The sequence below is a fragment of the Trachurus trachurus genome (genome assembly GCF_905171665.1).
Source record: "Trachurus trachurus genome assembly, chromosome: 4".
In the NCBI taxonomy this organism is placed as follows: domain Eukaryota; kingdom Metazoa; phylum Chordata; class Actinopteri; order Carangiformes; family Carangidae; genus Trachurus; species Trachurus trachurus.
Window position 1 is genome coordinate 3,921,657 of NC_139898.1, and position 22,028 is coordinate 3,943,684.

The following is a 22,028-nucleotide window of genomic DNA, read 5'->3' on the forward strand; positions in this document are numbered from 1 at the left end:
CTGTGTGCAATGTGCATGTCTCAGTGGACTGAGGCTTTGATACATAGTAATCCTACATTAAACCTAGACCTGATCTATAATGAACCGACACATCTACCTTTAGACTATATGGACCCTTTAAAACTGAATTAAATGAAAAAGATTTAGTAGCACTACCACAACCTGCACTGATCCATATTTACACGTACATTTCATTCAAACATTCACTAATCTGAGGATCCGTGTTGTTCACTGTCGCACAGTCTGCTGTGTGTGTATATAGTGCATGTAAATGTGTTAAATAACACTGAATGTATCCTGCTGCTTTCCTCTCAGCGACACAGTGGATTCATTTGAGTTTGACATTTAAGGCCTGCTCCCTCCATCTGCATCCATCACCATTACTGCAGCTATACTTAGCACAGAGAGGAGCCGGAGCAGCCAGAGAGGGACAAGTCCACAAAGGCCAAGAGGGGAAGAAAGACAGAAAAGGTAGAGAAGGTCTGAGGTTATTCTCCTGCTGAGTGGTTTATATTATTTCCTTTTGGGAGCATGTTCCATGAAAGACCTTCTTGTGAGTGCATTAGTGTGTGTGTGTTGGTGTGTGTGCGTATGTGTGTGTGTGTGTCAGCAGGGGAAGCATTCAGTCTGCTGTAATTAAATGTCTGCCATTGCTGTGACCCCCACTGAGCTTCAAACACAACTAATGAAAGAATCTTCCGTTTCATCTGTCATGGCTGCTTCACACGCACACACATGCATGCAGGCGCACACGCACACAAAAGCATGTACATCTCTACCATACACCTCCCACACACAACACTAATGAAATAACCTTCTGGTGCATCAGTCATGGTTGTTTCACAGGTGAACACACACACTCTCTCTCTTCTCATTCTCGGATTCACAAACACAAACCTTACTCACATCTGTGTCACATCTGTACAACCTCATCACAACAAACACGTGACATGTAGAATTCAGCTTTCTATTAACAGTAAAGCAGTTACTACCTTATATTGTATATGTGTGTGTGTGTGTGTGTGTGTGTGTGTGTGTGTGTGTGTGTGTGTGTGTGTGTGTGTGTGTGTGTGTGTGTGTGTGTGTGTGTGTGTGTGTGTGTGTGTGTGTGTGTGTGTGTCATAGTACTTGGTATGCAGGGTTTGTCTGTCAGTCTGAAGCAACAAGCAGAGAGGGAGGGGACGACATTAAGCGCAAAGCAGAGGATGGAAAGGAGGAATAGGATGTGATGGATGGATGAATGAGCGAAGTCTCCGTTGGATAAATGTCACTCAGGATTAGAGCGTTATGACAGGCAGAACCCCCGACATCACACACACACACACACACACACACACACAGACACACACACACTTGTGCACACACTCTTCCACAGGTGATAGATGGCAGGTGACTGCTGGTACAGTATGTGTAACCCTTGAGGGAAGCCCCAAGCGTCGCCTCTGGCAACTGTAACCTCCTGCTGTCTGTGTGCCCTCCATCACTCTGAGCTGGTTCCCTCCTCACCCTCCTCCAGCCCCTCTTTGTCTCCTCATGATCTTTGCTCTTCAGTCGCCTTACATTTACATTACAAACAGATTTATATCTGATTTATTCTCCTCTTGCAAACTTGAGAATGAGACTAAAAAAAAAAAAAAAATTCCAGTTCGTTGCAACTTATTTTTGTAGTGTTGTCACAGCAGTGAAGTGATGAGCCAGAACTGCACATTCAGGCTGAAAATTAGGAGAGTGAGAAAAAAACAATCACACGTCAGTCAGGAGAGCCCAGCAGGAGCTCTGCAGATTAGCTGAGCTGTGTGTGTTGCTGTTTAAAGGGATAGTTCAACATTTTTGGCAAATTGGCCCATTTTAGTCTTAGAAGTAGGTTTGTTACCTAAATTGTCAGTGCAAGCTATTTTTAGAACGGTGGAGCAGAGCCGCGAGCTGCTCAGAGCTACGCTACGGAGGCTAATGGGATTTCTTGGTTTCCCTCATCAAACTCATCAAATACACAATCCAACAAGTTGTGACCTGCACATTTACCATGCTATGAGATAATAACAGAAGAGACAGAGTTGTTTTCGAGGTAAATGCAGAGACTGCTTGCCGAAAAACTGCCCCCGACGGGAACGTGCATCAGTGTTTTTGCATGAATTTACCTCAAAAACAACTCTTGTCTCATAACGTTCCGTTATTATCTCATAGCGATGTTATGTAGAATCTGTATTATAGAAGAGAAACACACATTTCAGGGCAGAACAGACATGTCCTGTGATTTAGAGGGGGAACAATACCTGACGGTAATAGTAGTACGAGCCATTGAGTAATTGAACGCTTCATAATCCAATTTTGGCTTCATGTTGAATATGCTCAGTGGTTGACCCTCCTGTGAAAACTGAACTTTCCTTTGGCACTACATTTTTTTCAACCACTGAGCTACTGTATTCCTACCCACAAGTGCACCCACTGTATTCTGCTGGAGCCTGAGGTCAGCTGAGGGAATCAGAAAACAACCTGGACTTCAAAATCTCACATATATTTTGTATTATTTCATATTTTCACCAAACATGGACTTTTTTTTTTTTTTTAATAATTTGTTAGCCCACTTGCAATATCTTCACGGCCCGCAAGTTGGGAACCACTGCAGTCTGAGGCCATTGGGTGAGATTGAACGAGGGATGGAGCAGCTGTCTGCGGAACAGAAAAGCGGAGTCGTGGCTTTGATTGGATTTCTGGCATCACGACGGACAGCGTCAGCAGTACAATCTCTGATGTGACTCTCGACGGCAGCTCACTCCATTTACTTTCTGCAGGCCTGTTTTGTTTGCTGTGGCTGCTCCAGTAGCGTGTGGAGCTGGTTCCGTGGCGCTCCAGATGAAGCAGCACCCAGAGGCTCTTAACTGCAGCTGGGACGGTTCCCAACAAACACTCAACAGCACATGAGGGAACCCGGCAGTTACTCTCCAATTAATCCTGCTTCTAAACCCTGCTGCTGAATGTGTGTGTGGGGTTTTCTCTTTGTGTGTGTGTGTATGCATGTGTGTGTGTTTTTTTTTACCTATCAGAGAGACTTGTTCATATGAAGCACTCACTTTTACCCACTCTCACACAGTCTCTTTTAAACCCACAAACAGCAGGTGCCAAGAAAACAACAAGTTCTCCCCACAGCTCCATGCTTAATTCTGGCAGATTGATTTGGCACACACAGACTCACACTTGATTCAGCGTGCGCATATGAACACGTTACAAAAAACAAAACACAACCATAGTTGCTGAAGTGAAACGTCGGGTGTAAAATGAGATGATAAAGTGCTGTTGCCACTCATCAAACAAATGAGCGCTGAGCCTTTGCTGATGTGCATTTTTCTGTCTTATTTGCAACAAGACTGCTTGTGTTTAACAAATGAAGGCGCTACAAAAGGTTACACACTGAAGAGTTTCTGCCTGTAGGCTTTCAAATCATTTTTCTGTCTCATCATCATGATAAATTTGTCATCTCAGCGAGCAGACAGGTGTGTTTCACATCAATTCAACACCATGAAAACAAAGCGTTAGAGCTGGACCTGTGGCCAACACCCACAACTTTCCTTCTCCCTCTGTCTCTATTAAAAGGGATAGTTCACCTAAAATTGAAATTTCACTCATTATCTACTGCGAAATTGTCCCGAAAAAAATTAAATAAGTCTATATTTCAAGCTTGTTTTGTAGCGGAAGCTCCTCTTCCCGGTTCGTCAAATTTGGACGAACCAGGGTCCGTCCTCCTCCCAGTTCATCCAAATTTGACGAACCGGGAAGAGGAGCTTCGAGAAGCTTCCGCTACAAACAAGCTTGAAAAATAGACTTATTTCAATTTTTTCGGGACAATTTCGCATTTCGGGGCTTCAATACAAGACGGACATTACATACGAGCAGCATGGAGGTATTTGGATGTTTTTTGGTGTGTCTTTTTGTTACGAAGACAGTTGGTATCCATTTGCAACCGTTATATGGACATGCACTGCTACACCGAGACCCCCTGTAACTCAGAGAAGCCACGGAATTTCAATTTTGGGTGAACTATCCCTTTAATTCCCCCTTTTCCCCCCAGCTCCACCTCCCTGTCACTGATTGCTCTGACCTGACTGACTGGCACAGCCACACACCTGAGCTGTCTGTGCATAAGAGTGTGTGTGTGTGTATGCATTTGTGTCCCGAGGCATCCATCCACCCTCTGTGGCAGAAACCACAGAGCAAATTAGAGCTGAAAAATCCGCCAGCGCACCACTGTCCATCACCGTTCCACTGCTATCCTGCAGATATTTAGTCACATTCTCTTTATTTGACTGCAAACGTTCGCAGCTCCTTTTGCTGCTTATAAATCGTGACAGTATTGAGTTGTTACTTTCAAACTCCATCTCACATCTCTTTGCTGCAGCGTGTTGTAAAGGATCCGTTGCGTTATAGCTGCACACACTTGCCGTGGGCCTGGACCGCGCTTTGTTATTGTTGTTATTTTTTTTCCTGGTGCAGAAATCTTTGTATTCAGCCACAAACCCGCTGAGGATTTTGTGAATGTGCACAACATATTTCGGCGAGAGTTACTTCTCCTGCTTCCTTACTGGTATGCGCAGTGAAGAAGAGGAATTTTAAGAAATGCTTGAAGCTGTTAATGAAGAACAAAGAGCAACAGCTGCTCTCCCTGCTCCGCGTCTGTCAGAGGCAACTGTGTTCTCAGAGTGCGTGTGTTCTGGGTTTTGTTTATTATTTTCATCAGAACTACAGACACTCAGCTGGAGGTGGTGAAACACAGTGTGCTGTATTTACAACAGCCTGTTGATTAAGAGCAAATAAGTGAAACTGGAATCATTAGCTGATGCGGATAGCAGCAGATAACATCTAAGGCAGAGAGGTCTTCAACAGATACTGCAGACAATTAAAAAAAATAGATTTTTTCGTTTCCACATTTATGTCTATGTATAAAAATGTCAATTTGAATAGTTTGTCTCATGCAATTGACAGACATTGTTGATATTGGCATTGATATCAGTTAACATGGCATGTTTATAAATGGCAGTGGTACGGCCCCCTACTCACTGTACCTGTACATGTTTAAAATAAAACCATGAACATATGAACCTGTGTATTAAGGTCCTTTCACACCGGAAACGCGTCAATATTTTTTCCGAACCCCAGTTTTCATTATGGATCCTTTCACACCGGCCGCGAATGTTACGCAGCGAAAATGCAACACAATCTTTTGTTGGAGTGAGGTCGATTTTTCTGAGCTTTTGCCCGGCGAATTAACGCATCAACCAATCATGTAGCGTGAAAAGGAGGTACGTCACAACACCATGACAACAACGTAAACAACCTGTGTCGCTGTTCAGGGCCGTTGTATAGGGGAGAAAGGTGCCAGCGCCCAGTGGGGCCCAAACCCCAGTAGTCTAATCTTTGTATGACTGAATTATTCTGCATAAGACCCTGACTGATACTCATAGTAATGCTGCATTAGCATCAAAACAAAGTAGGCTAAAACATGATGATACATATGTAGTCGGACTGGACAAGTTAGGGGGTAGGGGCCCACTTTAGTGTTCTTTAAGGGGCCCCAGAATTCCTAGCAACGGCCCTGTCGCTGTTTAAAAATAGCAATCGAGTGTGTCTCTCACCACCTTCTCATCCCTTTTTATATACAGTCTATGTTCACCACCTGGTCTTGTTTGACAAGGGACACAAACTTTAAAAATGAAGGACAGTGATCAGATATTAATCAGTGATCAGACCGTGAGCTGCTGTGTTGATATACAGTAGTAAAGCTGGTAACAAGACAACAGTGGCATAGCGAATACATGAGGGATAATTAACAAGGAGTTGTGTTAAACGAATTTAAGACACAACGTGGAGGCGAAGAACCGACCGTCACAAAGCAAAACTAATAATTGTCACATCTGTCGCATATTCGTGTTGCCGCAGCGGTGTGAAAACAATTTTCTAGTTTCTTGTCGTTTATTCGTTACGTCCCTGGTGTGAAAGGGCCTTTAGAGTATTCAATGCACATTAACAAGGTACATTTATATATAGACACTAGGTCCAGTTAAACATAAAACACAATTGTATGCAATTATATATAGAAGGTGGTCCCTGCTCCATCTCTCCATCAGTTTGGGGGTCCTGACTCCTTAGCCTGAAAATCGTTGAAGGAAAAAAAGAATCGTCTAAGGAAATGACTCTCATCCAACACACACACAGACACACACACAGCATGTTCTATAGGGGAATGAGATTATTTAATCATCTCCTCTACCCTTTCATTTCATCTCCTCCTTTCTATGTTGTCCCCATTTCATAAGAAGCCCACAATAGCAGCCAGCATGCAGCTCCTTTCAGTCCTGTTGACTCTCTAGCTTTCACTCTCACTCCCTCTCTCACTCCTCTTCTCCTCTGCTCACGTTCCCTCTCTCTATCGAGGAGTCTTGGTGGCAAAGCTTGTTTCTCGCCCTGGCTTTAATTACAAGGTAATTGGTCTCACTAACGAAGGGGAACACGCAAGCGTCCATGAAGCTGTGTCTATGTGCATAATGCACGTGTGTGTGTTCTGTGTTCGGTGTATGCATGTATCCGTTTTGCTGGTGTGTGCGGCGCTGTGGTTTCTGGGCTCTGACAGGGCATCAGAGAGTGGGCTGTGTAAACAAGCCGCTAGCATCCTGTCATGCAACGCTGAAGCAGTTTCCCCCATGGACTTTACTGTCACACACACACACACACACACAATTCCACCTCTGCAAAAATGTTCATATAGAACTGTGTAGAAAACAACAAGTAGCTCTCTACTGAGCGCAGCATTGTGAGCTTCCTCTAAATACTTCCCACCATCAAAGGAGGCAGAGAAAGCAGCACACACTTTGTCCTTGTCATTCTTTTCTCAGTCCCATCAGTCATCTGAATACACACACATACACACGCACGTGTTTAAAGGGATTGTTCAACATTTTGGCAAATTGGCCCATTGCCATAATCCCTATAGTCATAGCAGTAGGTTCGTTACCTTTAATTGTCGGTGCAAGCTATTTTTAGAAAGGTGGAGCAGAGTCGCGAGCTGCTCAGAGCTACGCTACGGAGGCTAATGGGATTTCTTATTCTAATAACGGAACGTTACGAAACTGAGTTGTTTTAGAGGTAAATACAGAGACTGCTAGCTGAAAAACTGTCCCTGAAGGCAACGCGCATCAGCCGTTTTGCATGAATTTACCTCTAAAACAACTCTGTCTGGTAACATTCCGTTATTATCTCATAGCGTGGTGAATGTGCAGGTCAGAACTTGTCCACCAGAGCGTTTTGGAGTTGTTGGATTGTGTATTCGATGAGTTTGATGAGGGAAACCAAGAAATCCCATGAGCCTCAGTAGCGTAGCTCTGAGCAGCTCACGGCTCTGCTCCGCCGTTCTAAAAATAGCTTACACCGACAAATAAAGGTAACAAACCTTCTGCTATGACTATAGCTATTATGGCAATGGGCCAATTTGCCAAAATGTTGAACTGTCCCTTTAAAAAGACACATCTGAATGAAAAGTGTCAAAAGTATTTGTCTCCTAAATCCCACAATCTGCGTTAACTGGAGGCGTGTGTCTGCGCATATGTCGATGTGTATCGGTGTGTGTGAAAACACTAGGGGCCCTTCGTTCAAAGCATTAGGAAACACAGGTAACTCCTCAAAACACAGCAGTGGTTCTTTCATGCCAAGGCGAGTGTGCCAGAACAAAGCCCTCTCTCATGTCTGTCATCTCTGCCAAAATATGGAACCACTTGAAGCTGTTGTCCGTCCCCCCTCCTCCTCTCTGTCTTTTCTGTGTCTCATCTTGCGTAATGAACCCTCTCCCTTCATTCACTCAGCCAGGGTCCTGGAAGAGAGGGATGGAGCAGAGGAGTGCTGAAGAACATCATACAGCATGGAAATGAAAAAAGTCTACCATCTGCCAGATTCTCTGTGTCTCTGACTCTCTCTTATCTCTTCCCTGTGTAAATACCATCATCACTTCCTCATCCGCAGTCCGACTGAAATCAAATCACTTGTTTTTTTTTGTTCTGTTAGCAGCAAACAGATCTGCCTTGTAAATACCACATCCTCCATTCTCCTCTGAGAAAAACATCAGCACAAAGACAGTAGATAAATAGTTACAGTGCAGAGAGAGAGAGGGGAGGGGGGGGGGGGGGTGATATGCAAAGAAAAAAAAAGATCCTGACAGAAGTGATGGGAGGACATCGCACTCATATGATGTTATATTCTCAGTACCACCGCAAACAAAATGCTGTCTGTCTGTCAGCTGTCAATCAAACCCCCCTTCTAAAACATCAGCTGTACTTTTGAAAACACAGAGTTATTCATATATTATATTATATTATAAGAATACACTGTGTGTACAGTATCCTTGATGTGTGATTTTCTTCTCTGTGAAAAAGTCTGCAAGGCTGAATTTTGACATCTGTGTTGTTCACATCTGCTACAGTGATACGTGAGCGCACAAGATAAAAACATTATCTGGACTTGTTAAAACTAGAAAATAACTTATCATAACAAAACATCATTGGATTCATTTTGCTGTTATTTTTTTTACCGTCATTATTATAACAGATTGAGCTGCACCTCCGCACTGACAGCTGTGTTTATGGTGAGAAAACAACATCCTGTCCACCTCTGACTAATAAGAAATGACCCTTCAACACACGATCCTTCAACCAGCGCAGCGGGCCGACAGGATCGGCCTCTAACAGAGCCTGTGGGTGACATTGGGACGTTTTTTTTTGTGTTTTTTTTCCCCCTTTTGTGCAAATTATGAGCAGGGAGCAAACTGTTGCTATGGAGACTGTAGTTAGTGATGCGGTGGGCAAAGCCACGGCAACTAGTGTGGAGGAGAGGACTAAGCTGAACATACTGAGAGGATCACAGAGTACACAATCTACCGCAGCCACACACACACACACACATATTGACGTACACAGTTCAAGACTCAGGAAGGCAAATAAAAAGCTTTCACCGATACATATTTCTCTCTGACTAACAGCGCTGAATGCTGATTCGCTGTGGTCACATCTGAAAGCTCGGATGAAGTTTTGTGAACACTTTGGAATAGACGCAGAGGAGTGTGTCATTGGAGAAAGAGGATGTGGGTTTCATCCCGCCACCTTTACCTTTAGAGGGCTGGAGAAAAGGTGGCTGGATAAAAAAAAAAAAGATGAGGGCACAGACTGATGGGAAAAGAAGACGGATGGATGGATCACTTAAATTACCAGAAATAAACTGATGGGAAAGAAGGGCGGCCGATAGCAGGGGAGGACAGAGAGGAGCCAGTTATCTCTAAATATAGTTTGGAGGCTGAAAAGCCGTGCTCTGAAAGTGCGTGTCACTATCTGCTACTGAGTGTCACTCTTGTCGTCTATTCCACCCGTATCCACTATTTGGCCTCCACCGACAACCACGGCAGCACACATCCAATTCAATTCAATCACTGTCTGATTGGAGGCAACAGATCTGATTTCCTCTCATAGCAGACACACACACACATGCACGCACACATGCACGAGCACACACTCAAAATACTGTTGTTTGTGCTCCAAGATTCCCCAGGGACAGATATCAGAGTAAATGGCTGCAGTGATTGTGCCAGATAGACTGGATGTGTGCATAATATCCACACCAAGAAGATAATGTGTTTGCTAATCGCACACCAGAGACGAGCAAACACACACCCACACGTATCCACACGTATCAACACACACACACACACACACACACACACACACACACACACACACACACACACACACACACACACACACACACACACACACACACACACACACACACACACACACACACACACACACACACACACACAAAGGCTAACAGCTGCACTGCTATAACCCTTAACCACTCTTTTCATGGTGCCGGCTGCCAGCAGCTACACTGTAGAAGCACCCTCCCACACATCCTCGGACAAATCCCACTGTGGGAGAGTCGTGATTTTTCTGAGTTGCGAGGACAGTTGTGATGTGTGTTGATGTGTCCAAGGCCGCAGAGTCCAGCAGAGGCTGAGTCAAAGGCAACTGGACCTGACTGTGGACAGCTGAAGAGAATTCAGCTCCCATCTTCAGTGATGAAGCCTCAACAACAGGAGATGATGCTGATGGAACTTGTGTTTTGTTACCACAGACAGGAAGTGAGTGTGTGATTTTAACATTTCATGACCTAATCCAGGGGTCTTCAACGTGTTTCAGGCCAGGGAGCCCTAAACTGATGGAGAGATGGAGCAGCTTTGATATATATTGGATAAAATTGTGTGTTAAACTGGGCTGGGTGTAAAATTAACTTTTTACCTCATCGGCCATTGGCTAATGACCTCCAAATATTTACCGGCCAAACCGGACAAATGAAAAAATAATGCCTTGTTTGACTAAAAGTAACTGCCTTACGTTTTTAGTATGAAAATCCAACATTTAAAAAGCTGCACATCGTGGTATCTGAGAATCTTACTGTCCCTCCTCTGTTAAATATAAAAGGAGGCTGAAAATCACATGGCATGTCTGTTCTGTTCTGAAATGTGTGTTTCTCTTCTATAACACACATTCTATATCTCGGAGGTGACGTCTTTCCACATACGGGCTTCCTTCACCTTTCAGACGGTAGGTAGAAACAGTAGGAGAGAGACAACCTGAGTGAGCAGGTCTGTGGAGCTGGGCACCGCCGACATGCACCAATACACGGCGTCGTGTTGGGTTGTGAGCGTGCATGAAGTGCATAAAAGTTTTCATCGCCGGTGATCAGCTGTTATGTGAGCAGATTTAGGCTTGTTCAACCGCTGCCGGCAGTTTTTTCAGAGGCAATTTATAATTAGTGGGATGATGAGCAATAAACCCCGACAAGATGGACAGAACAGAACCCTGACGGTTCCCTATAGGGGCTAGCTATAGAAATAAACTCTGTGGCAAAGGAATTGCAGTTCAAAATTTCCATCGGCCATTGGCAGGTGTGTGTTTTTGTTTTACACGCCAAACTAATTTTTTTTACACGCCACTGGCACTTGGTGGAAGTTAATTTTACACCCTAAAACTGGGCCTGGTGCCATGTATAAACATACCTTGTTATTCATTCATTCAACACTAAGCTATTCAGTGAGTATGGTGCGGTGCCACTGTCATTTATAAATAGACTGTGTTAACTGATACTAATGCCAATATCAACAATGTCTGTCAATTGCATGATAATCATGCAGACAAGCTATTCAAATTGAGGTTTTTATTTGTGACATAAATTTGAAAAGGAAAAAAAAAAAAAAAAAATTCTAATCAACCAAAAATTTTGCGACCCCCCCTGCAATACCTCTGCGGTACCCGTAGGGGTCATGGACCAACTGTTGAAGACCTCTGACTTAATCAATATGATACCTCAAAATCCTAAAACTCCAAAGTCACTGTTGGTGTATCATGAGTCAGCGTTTAGAAACAAAGAGCAGACGGATGAACATGTGACTGCTGGTCAGCTGCCAGAGCAGCCGCTCGGACAGACACACTGCCAATCACTGTGGCAACTATCAAAGAGTTGGCCAGACTGGAACACTGGTTGATGTCCATACATACAGGCACAGAGCCAGAGCCACAGATTGTTATTCAGCGAGTGAAAATCTCACTGTCATGAACTCAAGTCGTGCTTTTGTCAGGATGCAGTTGCTGTACAAGCTGAACTTCACACTGCATCAGCTGTGAATGAAAATGGCAAACAATCTGTTTTTCTATTACGCAACCGAGCTGAATTAGAACACAGTGAAATATCTGCTGTGTCTCTGCTGTTTGGTTTGCACATGTTAATATCTGTCCCCTGTTTATAGTAGAAAACTACAGATCCTCTGGAGATTGAAAGATATAACACATATTCATTATTACCTTTAATACACAGCATTTGAGAATTTGAAATCCTACATTGTTATGTCAGAATGATTTAGTTGCACAGTGATTCAAAGATTCCCCAGAGTGAGGTGCCTCAGCAGCAGGTAGGCATCGAGATGAAGAAGTTTTAAGTGGAGGCTGTTGGGCTCCTCACGAATGTCAAACGGGCTCACTGTTCTAATTTGACATTCACAGAAAAGTGTTTGTACTGGCAGACTGTCAACTTCATGTTTTATTAATAATGAAGAATATCAGGCTGTTATACTATTAAGCAAACATCCACTCTAAGGATCTGACTGTACTCGTTTATTCATATACAACACAGCAACAGCACAACACAACACAACACAACACAACACAAAAACTTCACTATGATTTAAATGTCCACATTTTACACTTTATTTTATTCGAAGTCTGATGATCGGTGAAAAAAACAAACTACTCTACTGAGCTCTTCCGATGTCTCTTTTTTAACTCTACCATTTTACTGTTATTAGGTTAAAATTCTGGCCAATTAGGGCGCAGAAACGTTGAGTGACAGGTCCGAGCAGCTCCGTGGACAGCTGCTTCGAGGCCAGTGGGCGGGTTCTCGGCCGGCCAATCCAACATGGCGCTATTCAGGCCGCCATATTTGAGTCACAAAAACGACTCCCCAAAACCAATGGGTGACGTCACGGACGCTACGTCCATATTTTTTACAGTCTATGTGTAAAACGCATGGATCATCACACCAGCCTTTAACAATGGATATCACACAAATTGACATCCGTGTTAAAAGCCAGCGTTAATAGATCCATGCGTTTACCGCAACTATGACAACGACTGAAAACCATGGAAACGTAAACGTACAATTCCACCAAACTAGCAAAACCGGCTTCCAGTTTTGACCATAGATGACGTTCGGAAACTTGTGGATAAACAGGCCACAACAGGAATCTGAATCAGTGTAAAAAAAAAAAAAATCACAGTGTCCATGTTAAGTCAAACTAACAACCTTTTACACAAATATTAACTGGGGACACTGTGATGATAATATTTTCCTTCCACCAATCATCTACTGTAACAACAACAGATCCATATTGATCATTTCTGGCTCCATTGCCAACATGTTGATTGGTTCTGTTGGTTTGTCATCATACACCAGTGTGGTGAACAAGGTGAGAGGTGGGAGCACACTCAGCTGCAGACGCAAAGAATTAACCACAGGTGATCTATCACATCAGCTGACCAATCAGGGAGTCTCTAATATCAACCAATCAGTGACATTTGCCCTGTGAACCTCTGTCCAGAATAATGATACTTATATAATATACTTATAATAATATCCATTGTGGTTCTTCTAACCCACTGGTATAACACTGGACTTTCATCCATGTTACACTTTCAAAATCTTATTTGTCATAGGTTTAATCTACTTTAATGACTATATGAGCTCAGATGATCATGGATTTATGACAGAGCAATTGAAATAAAGAGCACAATGAAACCTGTCGCAACAGGGTTTAGTTTCTTCAGGTCTCTAAAACTGTTCAGTTAAACATTCAACTGTGGTTGAACTGCAACCTGTCACAAGGAGCAGTGAGGAGTTATTGTGAGGCTGTAAAGAGCCACAGGCCAATCAGATTCAGGACAAGGTGTAGATCACCACCTATGTTACTATCTGCATCATCATGAACTGCAGGTAACAAGAAGAGGGTGAAGAGGAGGAGGGAGGAGGGTTGAGGGGTAGAAATCAGTCATCTCTCTGGATTAATTAGGCATTAATAAAGACTGTTAGACTGAAGAGCCTGACCGAAAAGAAAGACTCATTTACTGTCAGAGGAAGCAAAAAGCTGCAGTCACTCAGCTCAGGTCATGTGAATACTAAAGGTCAGAGGTTATCTCTACCTTGTCATGGTAATTCAATAAAACCTTCCAGTGGAGAAAAGAGTGTCTCAGAGGAATGACCTCTGGGCTCACCATCAAACATAATTGTGTGTAAAAAAAGAAGAAAAAAAAACACGTGTGCTCACAGATACCACAGATACACAGTGATGCATAGACCCGGACGCACACCCCATCTGTGATTAATGTGTGACACGCTGCAGTGCCGTAGTCTTTTCTTTCTCCATTCTTCTCCACAGAACTGTGAAACAAAGGCCTGAGATTAAACAGCTCTCCGTCACATTGACTCATTAGTCTCTCTCTCTCTCTCTCTCTTCGTGATCAGTCTCTCCTCTGCGTCTCGCTCATCCGGGGCAAGGTCATTTAGGAGTCAGACCAGTGGGAGGAGGAAGAGGATGAGGAAGGATATTAGCAGAATGAGGGACTATTCAGCAGGGACTCTCACACAACAGCAGAGCTGCCAGGGATGGTTAGCAGCTCGCTGGATCTATTTCCACTCAGAGACAGGACGTAGGAGGCTGGACAGAGACGGGGACATGTGTGTGTGTAGTGTGTGTGTAGTGTATGTACACCAGGCTTCCAGGTCACACACATGAAGCACAACAACAGGAACATTATCAAAGTGTCCTATTCCCACAGCACGCTTGTTACTTGTGTTTGATATATGATTGCATTTGACTTTCATCACCCTGCAGAGAGAGTATGTGTTTGCGTGTGTATCTATGTCTATGTCTTTGTGTGTGTGTGTGCGTGTGTGTGTGTGCGTGTATGTATGTGCCTATTGGGATGAATGACCCAGATCAGAGGAATCTGTAGTTTAACAAATTCTATGCAATTTTTTAAAGAAGAAACGCAGCCATAAGGTGTGAAGCGGTGTGTGTGTGTGTATGTGCATGCATGTGTGTGTGTGTGTGTGTGTGTGTGTGTGTGTATGTGGGAGAGAGAGAGAGAGTGAGAGAGGAAGAGAAAGACTGGAGTCTGAATGCTGAAGGCGAACCATTCATCTTTCCTCTCATATGCTCTTCTGGGCTTCAATCCCAGTTCCCTGTGTGTTGTGTTTGTGTGTGTGTGTGTGTGTTCGCACGCGCATCCCCAAATATGGAGAGCAGTCTGAATGATGAACATGATCTCCATTGCAGCAGAACAATACTGTTTCTAAATAGGACATGAGAGGCATTCAGCCTTCCCCACACGCTGTCCAACGCTTGTTGCAGGGGCTGCAGCTCACAGTGTGCAATGAGGCATCTGCTGCAGGTGATAGTGAGTGTGTGTGTGTGTGAGTGTGAGTGTGAATGTGTGCGTAAAACCATTAAGTGCTGTTCCCAACGGTGTCCGGAGTTTTTCCTCCATCAATCAGATGCTTATTCAGAGAAGGCCCGGGCGTCACTCCCTGTCGCTGGGCAGCTGGCGCCCGGCAGCTGGGTGATGGCTGCCAGTCTGGCCCCCCCTGGCCCCCCCCACAGTCTGGCCCCTGGCATCACCTCTGCTCTCAGACCACCCAGCACCTGCCTCTGGAGCACTGCACACCTGGACCTGTTTGCTTCTCACCAACCACCACCACAACAACATTCCTGCACCTGTTTGGGAGGGCAACCCTACTGTACAGCGACGCCAACCTCCATCCCATGCACCTGTTAATTAGCCACGAACAACAGCAGCCCTGCATCCTGTCATAGAGCCAATCAGAATCCATCATGATCGCCGGCGAAACGAGACACAACAGCAGCAAATCAAGACACAATTAGCAAAGAGGGGAAGAGGAGCTGATGATGGTGTGTTTGTGTATATGAGCCCTCAGAGCATCGTTATTGAATAAGTGTAATCTCAATACTCGTCCCAGTGCAACACTACATTTAGTTAATGGTCATTACATTACTGACGTGATGGATGTGCAGACAGACGGATGCTGCACTGCAGTGAATAGAAAGTATGTCACAATCTGACAAGGGCAAGTTATCAAACCTCAGCTGATACAGACTGACCTCATATGATGTTATCATCATATTTTTGACATGAAATACCACTGTGAGCCTCTACACTACACTATGTGTACATCAACAGATGAGGAGCAGGACAGTATTTTTTTTTTCTTATAAATGCCGCGCTAACAATTAAATTCCTACCAATTAAAGGTACATTGTGTAGGAATTCCTCCCATCTAGTGTTGTGGTTGTATATCGCAAGCAACTCAATCGTATTTTTCATGCTGCATTCTAGAGCTGTGCGATATGGATTTTTTTTTATATCCTGATATAGACAATTTTATATCCCGATAACGATATATATCCCGATATATTATTTTGTCTTAACATTATATATGAAATGAATGGCAATTTCTCTTATCTTTTCTCCTTTTATTTACCAAACACATTTAATTCCATACAGTAAAAAATACATTAAAAAAAAATATAAAACACAAATATCCAGTGGACAAATGGTCCACATAATAATCAGTTTCAAGTGTGTAGTATCAAGTATAAAGAGAATTTAGAGATTGCCTCTGTGATTTTAGATGCTTATCAGTAGGGTGACGTCACGGTGCGTTCCACCCGGCCGCCGCCATGCTGGGTACCGAACACTGAGTTAACCTCTATTCAGCTCAGTGCAGCCACATCCTCTCTGACCAGAAGACTGCTGCCTGATGTAGTTTGGATATGGATATTTCTCATTTTGATGGCCTTGCCTTGAAAGCACACACCTCCCGCACCTTTCTGCTGAGACGAGCTTTGACAGCGCGGTGCGCCGCTCTCTCTCCCGTTAAAAGTTAATCTAGCTCACCCAGTGGACCTCTCTCTCTCTCTCCTCGTGCCTTTGGCGAATGCCTCTTTCAGGCCTGTTTGGTTGTCTTTTTTCTTTTCTTTTTCACTGCGCGGTTTCATGCCGTGTTTTTAAATGATAGAAGAGGTTTGTAGTGTTCGAGTCCCTCGTAATCACTTGCTGGCGGCATATTTTACAAATTACCGTGCTCTGGTCGGTGTCATTCTTTTTAAATCCAAACCAAAGCCAAGCGACAGAACTTCGGTTCCCTCTTTTTGGTATCAGTTCCTCCTCTGGCTCGTTTCCCCCTGCATTCTCAACAGGTCTGTCCTCCAAACTTTCCTCCGAACTCACCGCCCCCTCCATGTTGTTGTTTGCATCCATCTCTCCTCCTGTGCATGCTGCAGTGCCAGTGCCGTAAAGTCGCGGGTGACGTAAATGCCGCCGCAAAGTAGTGGCGAGGTGCTGCAATTAGAGCCCTCTCTGATAAATGTAGTTAAAATTACGATTTAAACGATAGACGGCTCTTTCGTACGGTAGACGTTTTTATATCGTACTACGATATATATCGTAATATCGCACAGCTCTACTGCATTCACGTGAAATTGGGCAGACGGCAGACGGACGACAGCCGCTGCACGTAACGGCATAAACAAGCCTCTATGTAAACAAGTGGTCCGTCAGCACGAGGCAAAGCAATACACGTTACAATATGTTGTCATGGTGATGTCGTATTGTTTACCTGACCCACGTTTTACCGGCTTTCTCTCCACTTCTGTGACTAAAATGACATCTGGTTTGTTACCGACGGCCGTCTGCCCGACTGCAGGTGAATGCAGCATCAGTGTAACGCTCCATTCCTCCTCACTGCGTTACCGCGGTGACTTTTCACAGACGCCACCTGGACCTGAGCCGACAGCTCCGGTGTCTCCGCTGAGTTTCCATGGTTTCCTACCGTCACGCTGCCACTGAACGTAAAAACATGGAGACACCACATGGCAGCAGCACCGAGCTTACCCGCTCCATGGAGATATGAATGATATGAACGGCTCATTCAGAGCTGAAAGGAACACTTCACTTTGTTGATGGGGGGGATTACTGATTCATGAAAAACAGACTTTTGAACCAAATAATCAATTTTCGTGAACAGATAACAGGAGAAGTTACATACTGTCCCTTTAAGTGTTACGTTAGGTAAATTCACATAAAGTTACTGTGTATTTACCTTTACTTTGGCGTACAAAGCCGGGTGGTTATCCCACAGGTGTTTTCAGACGTTCATATCAGAGACATTTCCTCCTTTTGCTGCTATTTCATTGCGGCGTGTTTGACAGGCTGGCGAGCCGTCGTTGCCTTAATAGGTTTGTTTGGACGGAATCAGTCTTCCTGTGTACTTTGAACACTGTACAATTAGCGCGATATAGCGCATTTACCGTTTATTAGTGGCCAAGCGCGACCTGTCCATACGCCCGTGTCTGTGTGTGTACGTACGTGTGTGTATTAGGGGTTGCACGACTTCAGATTTTTAAAAGTCGACTCTAATGTTATGAAAGTCGAGTCGACGTCGACTAGTCGCTGATGACGTCATTCATATTTTTCCCATCATAAATTACAGGAGGAGGGAAATGCTTGGCAACAATCTGTAGATTATTCACTGACAGACGCTCATGCACAGAAATTAGTCCACAGAACAGCAGCTTTAGCCTATAAACAACAAGCTGTAAATCAGTTTGTTTTTCTGTAACATGCACTCCTATACAAGTGCAAAAGAAAATACTGTAGCTACTGTCCGTTAAACAATTAGGGAGGAAAACGACACACAGGCCTCGTCACCGTCACAGTCTTGCTCACTCACAGTTTCACTCACATTTTTTTTCTGGTTGGTTGTTGCTGTTGTTGGTTGTCGTTGTGCGCGACGTAAAGCTGTCGATATGAGCGGAGTTTGTTTTTTGTTTTTTAATTGCCGACAGCCCGACACACTGGCCGCGGCAGCGGAGCGCCTCACAGGCGCTTGGCTGGTGTCAGGCAGCAGCTTCTCCTGCTCTCTCTCTCCGCTCCGGTCAAACATCGACCCGTCTGTAGGCTACAGGTCTGTCTCTAGCGCTGTATGTATGGATGTGTGTCTTGTGTGCAGACGCAACTGACAAATATCTAGGCGGACAAGCAAACTTAATCATCATTTATTTTATTTTGAAAATCGACCGGATTCTCTCGCCTTTTCTGTGCCCGACTTCCTGTCTGGTACGCGCTCGTTCTATCCAGCTTGACGGCGCTCGTTCTATCCAGCTTGACGGTGCTCGTATTTTTTTCATTCAGCGCACTCAGCTGTTGTTTCAAGGCGCTACTCTTGTAGCCTACTACCACATGATCAGCGACTAGTCGACGTCAAGCTGAAAACGTCATTGTGGAGCAGTAAAGTCGACTAGTCGATTAGTCGACTAGTCTGTGCAACCCCTAGTGTGTATACGTGTGCGTGTACGTGCGTCGCGACCACACGCACGAGAGAGATAGTGAAACGTTGTTTAATTTTTTTTTTTTTCTGAGAGACTGTGGCGGGCCCCAACCAGACTGTGGTGGCCCGCCACAGTCTGGTTTGGGCCATTTTTTCCCATTAACTGGTTTTCCATTCTTTAAGCACCAGTTCGGGCACAGTTTAAGTAAGCACTGACACATTTCAAAAGTACCGGTTTGGCACCAGTATCGTATAAAACCTAAACTATACTCATCCCTAGTGAGAGGACGGGGGCCTGTCTCTCACGTACTGTCAGACGCAGAGGAAGTGGGTCAGTGTGATGTCAACATCAGTTATCAGTGTCAGTCCGCACCTCAAGCCTGGGTGAAAACTTTGTCAGATGACTCTCAGACTGTCCTCTGATGCCTCAGCCGCTTCACACACAACTTCAAATATTCCATGGCAACAAGTTTTTGTAGCTTGTAGATATCAGGCCACCAAAAAACAGACATCAAGAGCTTTTTCTCCACCAGAACCTCAGCGAGAGGCAGTAAACTAACCAGCCAGCAGCCACAGTGATTAATAAAAACCTGCGTTTTACTGTTGTAGCTGGTTTGAAATGGGAATAGCGAGCGGCTTACTGTATTTTCACCGTTAGTAAGAGTTTGCTTGTTGTTTCAGTCTTTGAACTGTTCCTATGTATAGTCTCTTGAACGTTTAAACACTAGCAGACCTGTGTGACCGCGTGCTTACCTTTCCTCTTGGAGTCCCGTCTGACGCTGCTGGGCCTGACCGCTGGCTGTAGCTCTGTCTCTGTTGACATCCTCAGACTCCAACTGGGCTAGACAACCGCTCCGCTTGGCTCCGCTGGGATCCGCTGGGCTCCGGGGGTCCAGTTCACAGCGTCAGTGCCGGCTGTGCGTGCGTGGGCGCCGGGTGTGTGCGTGGAGGCGCCAGGTGTGTGTGTGGGCACACAGGCTCATGGGAGAGGGATGGGCTTTAGCCCTGACACAACATCCCACACACACCCACAGAGAGCTGGAGAGAAAGAAAAAGAGAGAGAGAGAGGGGAAGAAAGAGGTTTGTGTCAGTTAGGTTGTGTTTACTCCTGGCAGGCGAAACCCAGCAAGAGTTCTCAACAGGCATGACAATGAGCTTGTTTCTGATTGGGGGTCTTGAGTAGGTGTTGCCTATGGTAACCGACTGAAGAGACCTGCTCCTTTATTTTCATTTCCTTCTTTACTTTTCCAAATAGATTTGAGGGTTAAAACCTGCCAGACATCCACTTCTTGGTCTGTTTCCAACAGCATCTCCACCTCAAAGTCAGTCATATAACGCAGAAATATGATAGAATAACAACTACTATCACTTGTGTATTACAAGTTGTTGGAAAAAAATGACCAAAACTTATCAGACCCAGGTTGCAGTAAACTGTGATGCCTCCTCAGCAGTGCTGCCACCCCCTGCCCGCTGCCTGATAGGCCCCTCTGGCCCCACCAGTCTGTCCCTTCTTTGCCCATCTGCTGCTACTTTATTCTGAAGTGTTGCCTGGCAGTGACGACCACAACCTAGCAAGCCAAAGCCACTCAGATCCACACTCTAATAACCCTGTCGCATGAACACACACACACACACACACACAGACACACACACACACACACACATTAATGTGCACGCACGAGTGCAGACAAGCTCTTTTCTCACTCGGGGATCCCGAGGTAAAGCGGCAGCCGGGGACAGCTGCGGGTTGACATCCTGCATAATGAATCCGACTACCTTCTGAGCTGCTCTTCACCTCTCCTTTACACTATCAGTCTTGACCTCTCCTTCCTTCTCCATCTCCATCTAACAGTGGCTGAATGCAGGCTCAGACAAAACCAAAAAGACTGGTGCTTCTTGGGGAAGAGGGAAATCTCTCTTATTCTCTTCCTCCCCCTCTCCACGGTGTTTCTGTGTGAATAGGAGGCCCCTGTAAGCCTCGGGCGAGAACAGATGAATTGAGAGGCTTTTAATTTGCTGCAGACAGAACAGAACAGAGTCCATTTAATTCTGCCAGCAGAGGCCATGTCGGCAAAATGCTGACAATATTCTTTATCTGGTCCAAACACACTGGAAAAGTGTGAGTCACTCCAATTACAGGCATTATCAGCAGCACTGTTCCACCAAATGGATGGAGAGAGTGAGTGTGAAGAGAGAGGGGTGAGAGAGAAGAGAATTGAAATGAGTGGAAAGAAAGTGAGGGGTGAGGGAACATGGAGGGGGTGAGTACGATAATGAGAGGGGGGGTAAAAGGGGAGAGAGGCGGGGAAAAAGCCCAAGGAAGTGAAATCAGCACAGAGAGGATGGAGCAGGAGCGGCTTCAGCTGTAACCCTCAACATGTCCCCCTCTGCCCCTGCCTCCTTTTTGTTCTTCTCCGAGCTGCAAAGTCTTTCAGGCAGCATCTGGAGCTGTTAATCCTCCACTTGGACCAGAAAAGAGGCAGAGTCTAGAAAAACCCCCTCGCTGCCTTAAACCAGAAAATAACAGCTTTACTTCTACTACTAAAAAAGAAAAAAAAAACACAGATTCACTTCACTTCTGCAGAGTGTATAATCAAATTTATCTTGGTGCTGAATGCTACTGTGGTTGTGAATGAGTCATGGCTTCTTTCATCTTCACTCATAAAAATAGAAAAATGATGAAGGATGTGATTTTTGTTGGGGCTTGTAGCAAACATATCTGTTCTCTTACATCCACAGCAGGGGTCTCCAACACAGGACTCACAAGCAGCTTGTGAAAAATGCTCTGAGAATAGAGTCCATACAGTACAAACCAGCACAAACTCCAAGCTACTAGGGATCTACCCATTATTGGCACTGCCGATAATATCGACCGATATTTAGTTCTTTTCTCGGCATCGGCTGTTTTATTTTTTTTCAACGATAAAAAAAGTGTATTTTAAAAGGTGCTCCTTTGGCTCTGATGCAGCGTCTCTCTGCCTGAAGTCACCACTCTTGGCTGTGTAACAATGTCCCACCCACAGCCCCCACTGAACCAAGAT

At 44.7% G+C, this 22,028-nt stretch overlaps 1 protein-coding gene across 1 annotated transcript in view; it reads right to left on the reverse strand.

Moving 5' to 3' along the window:
- The window catches only part of dab1a (DAB adaptor protein 1a), a gene marked incomplete at its 3' end in the record, with an annotated part of 69,409 nt that extends 49,534 nt beyond the window's left edge, over positions 1-19,875 (reverse strand). The window contains exon 1 of the mRNA XM_083969598.1: positions 19,741-19,875. Coding sequence (XP_083825724.1) covers positions 19,741-19,810 — 70 coding nt within the window. The 5' untranslated portion in view covers positions 19,811-19,875. The remainder of the gene's footprint in view (positions 1-19,740) is intronic.
- Between the last annotated feature and the right edge of the window lie 2,153 nt (positions 19,876-22,028).